Source organism: Ptychodera flava, chromosome 3, assembly GCF_041260155.1.
Source record: "Ptychodera flava strain L36383 chromosome 3, AS_Pfla_20210202, whole genome shotgun sequence".
Classification (NCBI taxonomy): Eukaryota; Metazoa; Hemichordata; class Enteropneusta; family Ptychoderidae; genus Ptychodera; species Ptychodera flava.
Genome location: NC_091930.1, coordinates 44,116,868 through 44,124,589, shown reverse-complemented (window position 1 = coordinate 44,124,589; position 7,722 = coordinate 44,116,868). Strand labels below are relative to the sequence as shown.

Here is a 7,722-nt window from a genome sequence, read left to right as displayed (position 1 = left end):
GACGGCGATTGCTTGTTGGAATGACAATGACTTAAGTATAATGAAAGCTTAATAGTAGTAGCTTTAACTGGCTGAAACACGAGAACGATTATCAAACCACCGTCCCTCCATCCAAACATACCCAAAGAGAAGTCGCTAACACACTTTAATGTAACTTCAAATGTTCTTTGAAATATATTAAAGTTGCACTCCCACTTGGTAACATTTTTAAAACACATTTTCTTAATGCCAACGGTGGATCGCGAAATATCGATAAAACATGTCCTCATAAAGTTAAAGTTTGAATTCCGGTGGCCCAGCTAAAGCCAGCTTCCGAACATTGAACGTCCTGCACTTTGGCCATTGTCAGCCAAGCAAGGGAGTACGAATCTACGCTAACGCTGCTGTACGTCATAGTAAGCTTACCACTCCCGTCGGAGATCGGTTATGCCCCGTGGGAGAAAGCCCAGTCTTACTGACTCGGCAAAAAAGAAAACGAAAGTTTGCTGATTCCACCAGAATTCGCATAGGTGAGTAGTGTAGCCGCTGGGAAAACTATCGGGAGCGCCACGGCATTCTTACCCGTTGATAATCGATGCATCGATCGTCTGTGACTCAGTTCTGGTCGCACACAGATTAACCCTTTATACAGGAAAACTGTCTAAATATTTAGAGTACATTTGAATTGCAAACAAAACAAAAAAAAAACATTTCATCATGGAATTACCCTGGATAGTCGCGGTCGGCACACCTCAGTATAACACATCTTTGCCTTGTCAAGAGCGCACTGCACAGATAGCCGAATCGAGTCGACAATGCAATACAATACAGTGGCAATGGACATTGACAGGTCTTCAACATTTTGAAACTGAATATGGTAAACCTACCTTGACGCGGTAGAAGATGATATCAGTGGTATAAATCTGAACTGAACATTTTTCCAAAACGGAACTTTGTTTAGGGCGATAGGCTGTCTCAGCACTTGCAGACGACAAAATGTAATCATCAGAGGCGACTAATATTTTACACGTAAAAAACTGAATAGCTATGTGGTATTGGTTAAAAATACAATACAACTTATTGAGAATAATGAAAATGCTGTATATTAAGTCTTCGCAGTGGGAGGTAAATTAATTGCGTCGTTCGAACTTATTATGGACTCCCTAGAATATCGTTAATCAACACAACAACAAACCTTTGGGGGATCTCGGGGCATAATCAGAAATGACCGTAAAACTTCGTGATGTGAAAAATATGCTCAGGAAATGACTTGTTTTTATCGACATCTCGCTATCCGCGCGCAGTCATCACGTTAAATATAGACCGTTTGCATTAAGAAATGTGGTTTAAAAATGTTACCAAGTGGGAGTGCCACTTTAAAAAAACAAGCTGCATACAAGTAATATTAATCGTGACAAGTACCCATGGCCGAAGAATTACATATTCATCAAGTGATATTATTTTTTCATCACGATCAGATTAAAAGTCAAGCTCCACGAACAGACATCCATATTTTTGGAAATTCAACTCACCCGACTTACTATCAGAATCCATTTCTTCAGATGTATACTTCCACTGGGCGAACTTTCACTGCCAACCGCTGTAAAACAAATAGTGCTTCGACTTAGTTGCAGTTTATATCATACTAGAGTGACAAGATAAATGTTACACATGTCATGTTGTTGTCGTAAAATCACATAAATTTGGCGTCACAATGCGGTGAAGATTGTTGAATAAACTTGGAAAGGGACAAGTCAACAAATAATGATGATAATAGGCTTGCGCAGTTGAGATTTTATGACCTGCTTTTTAGTCACAGCAAGTATTAAGTTTTGTGATTTTATAATCGACACGTTCATAATCTCTACAAGGCAAGGCATGGAATGCAAATATTATGTTGAATGTGTATTATTGGCTGTAAAGTTCATATGTATACGACCGGCAATGATATTATGTCAATTGCCATAGAGTTCAATGCGGCGATATGGTATTGGGCTCATTCAAGTTGACTGAAAGATTAGGCAACAAAGCACTGGTCAGGTGGTGCACTTGTTTTCCAGAAAAGCGAAACTGAAATATTCAAATAAATTCTGAAGCTAAAAACTCATCAGGAAATCAACACAAAATTAATGGAAGGTATTCTGTTTCCAGCCTTAAGAAAATAGGGGAATACAAACTCCTCGTATCTTACTTGGTCTGCTTGCCACAAATACATCTTCCCCATTTTGAGTACCATCATCAGTTGTTGTCTCTGCTACTGCTACGGTAACTGTGTAGACGACATGAAATTGTACAGTGGTCTTTATAAGATCCCAGCATAATTGATTTCAATTAACTTCGACGGCGATTGCTTGTTGGAATGACAATGACTTAAGTATAATGAAAGCTTAATAGTAGTAGCTTTAACTGGCTGAAACACGAGAACGGTTATCAAAACCACCGTCCCTCCATCCAAACATACCCAAAGAGAAGTCGCTAACACACTTTAATGTAACTTCAAATGTTCTTTGAAATATATTAAAGTTGCACTCCCACTTGGTAACATTTTTAAAACACATTTTCTTAATGCCAACGGTGGATCGCGAAATATCGATAAAACATGTCCTCATAAAGTTAAAGTTTGAATTCCGGTGGCCCAGCTAAAGCCAGCTTCCGAACATTGAACGTCCTGCACTTTGGCCATTGTCAGCCAAGCAAGGGAGTACGAATCTACGCTAACGCTGCTGTACGTCATAGTAAGCTTACCACTCCCGTCGGAGATCGGTTATGCCCGTGGGAGAAAGCCCAGTCTTACTGACTCGGCAAAAAAAGAAAACGAAAGTTTGCTGATTCCACCAGAATTCGCATAGGTGAGTAGTGTAGCCGCTGGGAAAACTATCGGGAGCGCCACGGCATTCTTACCCGTTGATAATCGATGCATCGATCGTCTGTGACTCAGTTCTGGTCGCACACAGATTAACCCTTTATACAGGAAAACTGTCTAAATATTTAGAGTACATTTGAATTGCAAACAAAACAAAAAAAAAACATTTCATCATGGAATTACCCTGGATAGTCGCGGTCGGCACACCTCAGTATAACACATCTTTGCCTTGTCAAGAGCGCACTGCACAGATAGCCGAATCGAGTCGACAATGCAATACAATACAGTGGCAATGGACATTGACAGGTCTTCAACATTTTGAAACTGAATATGGTAAACCTACCTTGACGCGGTAGAAGATGATATCAGTGGTATAAATCTGAACTGAACATTTTTCCAAAACGGAACTTTGTTTAGGGCGATAGGCTGTCTCAGCACTTGCAGACGACAAAATGTAATCATCAGAGGCGACTAATATTTTACACGTAAAAAACTGAATAGCTATGTGGTATTGGTTAAAAATACAATACAACTTATTGAGAATAATGAAAATGCTGTATATTAAGTCTTCGCAGTGGAGGTAAATTAATTGCGTCGTTCGAACTTATTATGGACTCCCTAGAATATCGTTAATCAACACAACAACAAACCTTTGGGGATCTCGGGGCATAATCAGAAATGACCGTAAAACTTCGTGATGTGAAAAATATGCTCAGGAAATGACTTGTTTTTATCGACATCTCAATAATCGCGCGCGGTCACCACGTTTAATGTAGACAGTTGGCTTTAAAAATGTGGTTTAAAATGTTACCAAGTGGGATTGTCACTTCAAACACAAGTTGAATACCAGTAATATTATTAGTGACAATTAATTACCCATGGCCGAAGAATTTACATATTCATCAAATGATATTATTTTTTTCATCAAGATCAGATCAAAAGTCAAGCTCCATGAACAGACATCCATATTATTGGAAATTCCATTCACCTGACTTACTATCAGATTCTTTTTCTTCACAATGTATACTTCCACTGGGCGGATATTCACTTCCAACCGCTGTAAAAAAAATAGTGCTTCGATTTTGTTGCAGTTTATATCATACTAGAGTGAAAAGATAAGTGTTACACATGTCATATTGTTGCCGTAAAATCACATAAATTTGGCGTCACAATGCGGTGAAGATTGTTGAATAAACTTGGAAAGGGACAAGTCAACAAATAATGATGATAATAGGCTTGCGCAGTTGAGATTTTATGACCTGCTTTTTAGTCACAGCAAGCATTAAGTTTTGTGATTTTATAATCGACACGTTCATAATCTCTACAAGGCAAGGCATGGAATGCAAATATTATGTTGAATGTGTATTATTGGCTGTAAAGTTCATATGTATACGACCGGCAATGATATTATGTCAATTGCCATAGAGTTCAATGCGGCGATATGGTATTGGGCTCATTCAAGTTGACTGAAAGATTAGGCAACAAAGCACTGGTCAGATGGTGCACTTGTTTTCCAGAAAAGCGAAACTGAAATATTCAAATAATTCTGAAGCTAAAAACTCATCAGGAAATCAACACAAAATCAATGGAAGGTATTCTGTTTCCAGCCTTAAGAAAATAGGGGAATACAAACTCCTCGTATCTTACTTGGTCTGCTTGCCACAAATACATCTTCCCATTTTGAGTACCATCATCAGTTGTTGTCTCTGCTACTGCTACGGCAACTGTGTAGACGACATGAAATTGTACAGTGGTCTTTATAAGATCCCAGCATAATTGATTTCAATTAACTTCGACGGCGATTGCTTGTTGGAATGACAATGACTTAAGTATAATGAAAGCTTAATAGTAGTAGCTTTAACTGGCTGAAACACGAGAACGATTATCAAAACCACCGTCCCTCCATCCAAACATACCCAAAGAGAAGTCGCTAACACACTTTATTGTAACTTCAAATGTTCTTTGAAATACATTAAAGTTGCACTCCCACTTGGTAACATTTTAAAACACATTTTCTTAATGCCAACGGTGGATCGCGAAATATCGATAAAACATGTCCTCATAAAGTTAAAGTTTGAATTCCGGTGGCCCAGCTAAAGCCAGCTTCCGAACATTGAACGTCCTGCACTTTGGCCATTGTCAGCCAAGCAAGGGAGTACGAATCTACGCTAACGCTGCTGTACGTCATAGTAAGCTTACCACTCCCGTCGGAGATCGGTTATGCCCCGTGGGAGAAAGCCCAGTCTTACTGACTCGGCAAAAAAAGAAAACGAAAGTTTGCTGATTCCACCAGAATTCGCATAGGTGAGTAGTGTAGCCGCTGGGAAAACTATCGGGAGCGCCACGGCATTCTTACCCGTTGATAATCGATGCATCGATCGTCTGTGACTCAGTTCTGGTCGCACACAGATTAACCCTTTATACAGGAAAACTGTCTAAATATTTAGAGTACATTTGAATTGCAAACAAAACAAAAAAAAAACATTTCATCATGGAATTACCCTGGATAGTCGCGGTCGGCACACCTCAGTATAACACATCTTTGCCTTGTCAAGAGCGCACTGCACAGATAGCCGAATCGAGTCGACAATGCAATACAATACAGTGGCAATGGACATTGACAGGTCTTCAACATTTTGAAACTGAATATGGTAAATCCTACCTTGACGCGGTAGAAGATGATATCAGTGGTTTAAATCTGCACTGAACATTTTTCCAAAACGGAACTTTGTTTAGGGCGATAGGCTGTCTCAGCACTTGCAGACGACAAAATGTAATCATCAGAGGCGACTAATATTTTACACGTAAAAAACTGAATAGCTATGTGGTATTGGTTAAAAATACAATACAACTTATTGAGAATAATGAAAATGCTGTATATTAAGTCTTCGCAGTGGGAGGTAAATTAATTGCGTCGTTCGAACTTATTATGGACTCCCTAGAATATCGTTAATCAACACAACAACAAACCTTTGGGGGATCTCGGGGCATAATCAGAAATGACCGTAAAACTTCGTGATGTGAAAATATGCTCAGGAAATGACTTGTTTTTATCGACATCTCGCTATCCGCGCGCAGTCATCACGTTAAATATAGACCGTTTGCATTAAGAAATGTGGTTTAAAAATGTTACCAAGTGGGAGTGCCACTTTAAAAAAACAAGCTGCATACAAGTAATATTAATCGTGACAAGTACCCATGGCCGAAGAATTTACATATTCATCAAGTGATATTATTTTTTCATCACGATCAGATTAAACGTCAAACTCCACGAACAGACATCGGTATCATTGCAAATTCAACTCACCTGACTTGCCATCGGATTCTATCTCTTCAGAATGTATACTTCCACTGGGCGAACGCTCACTGCCAACCGCTGTAAAACAAATAGTGCTTCGACTTAGTTGCAGTTTATATCATACTAGAGTGACAAGATAAATGTTACACATGTCATGTTGTTGTCGTAAAATCACATAAATTTGGCGTCACAATGCGGTGAAGATTGTTGCATAAACTTGGAAAAGGATCAGTCAACAATTAATGATGATAATAAGCTCGCGCAGTTTAGATTATATGACCTGCTTTTTAGTCACAGCAAGTATTAAGTTTTGTAATTTTATAATTGACACGTTCATAATCTCTACAAGGAAAGGCATGGAACGCAAATATTATGTTGAATGTGTATTATTGGCTGTAAAAATCATATGAATATGAGTGGCAATGATATTTTGTCAACTGCCATAGAGTTCTATGCAGCGATATGGTATCGGGCTCATTCAAGTTGACTGAAGTATTGGATAACAAGCACTGGGTATACGGTGCACTTGTTTTCCTGAAAAACGAAAGTGAAATATTCAAATAAATTCTGAGCTAAAAACTCATCAGGAAATCAACACAAAGTTAATAGAAGGTATTCCGTTTCCAGCCTTATGAAAATAGGGAAATACAAAACTCCACGTATCTTACTTGGTCTGCTTGCCCCCAATACATCTTCACCCTTTTTAGTACCATCGTCAATCGTGGTCTCAGTTACTGCCATGGCAACTGTGTAGACGACATGAAATTGTACAGTGGTCTTTATAAGATCCCAGCATAATTGATTTCAATTAACTTCGACGGCGATTGCTTGTTGGAATGACAATGACTTAAGTATAATTAAAGCTTAATAGTAGTAGCTTTAACTGGCTGAAACACGAGAACGATTATCAAAACCACCGTCCCTCCATCCAAACATACCCAAAGAGAAGTCGCTAACACACTTTATTGTAACTTCAAATGTTCTTTGAAATACATTAAAGTTGCACTCCCACTTGGTAACATTTTTAAAACACATTTTCTTAATGCAACGGTGGATCGCGAAATATCGATAAAACATGTCCTCATAAAGTTAAAGTTTGAATTCCGGTGGCCCAGCTAAAGCCAGCTTCCGAACATCGAACGTCCTGCACTTTGGCCATTGTCAGCCAAGCAAGGGAGTACGAATCTACGCTAACGCTGCTGTACGTCATAGTAAGCTTACCACTCCCGTCGGAGATCGGTTATGCCCCGTGGGAGAAAGCCCAGTCTTACTGACTCGGCAAAAAAAGAAAACGAAAGTTTGCTGATTCCACCAGAATTCGCATAGGTGAGTAGTGTAGCCGCTGGGAAAACTATCGGGAGCGCCACGGCATTCTTACCCGTTGATAATCGATGCATCGATCGTCTGTGACTCAGTTCTGGTCGCACACAGATTAACCCTTTATACAGGAAAACTGTCTAAATATTTAGAGTACATTTGAATTGCAAACAAAACAACAAAAAAAAGATTTCATCATGGAATTACCCTGGATAGTCGCGGTCGGCACACCTCAGTATAACACATCTTTGCCTTGTCAAGAGCG

The 7,722-nt window shown here is 39.2% G+C and overlaps 1 protein-coding gene across 1 annotated transcript in view; it reads right to left on the bottom strand.

Moving 5' to 3' along the window:
• Positions 1-7,722, bottom strand: part of LOC139129333 (uncharacterized) — a 63,096-nt gene that overhangs the window by 37,317 nt on the left and 18,057 nt on the right. Inside the window, exons 7-8 of the mRNA XM_070694967.1 lie at positions 6,809-6,886; positions 6,150-6,218 (exon numbers count right to left, since the gene is read on the bottom strand). Coding sequence (XP_070551068.1) covers positions 6,150-6,218; positions 6,809-6,886 — 147 coding nt within the window. The remainder of the gene's footprint in view (positions 1-6,149; positions 6,219-6,808; positions 6,887-7,722) is intronic.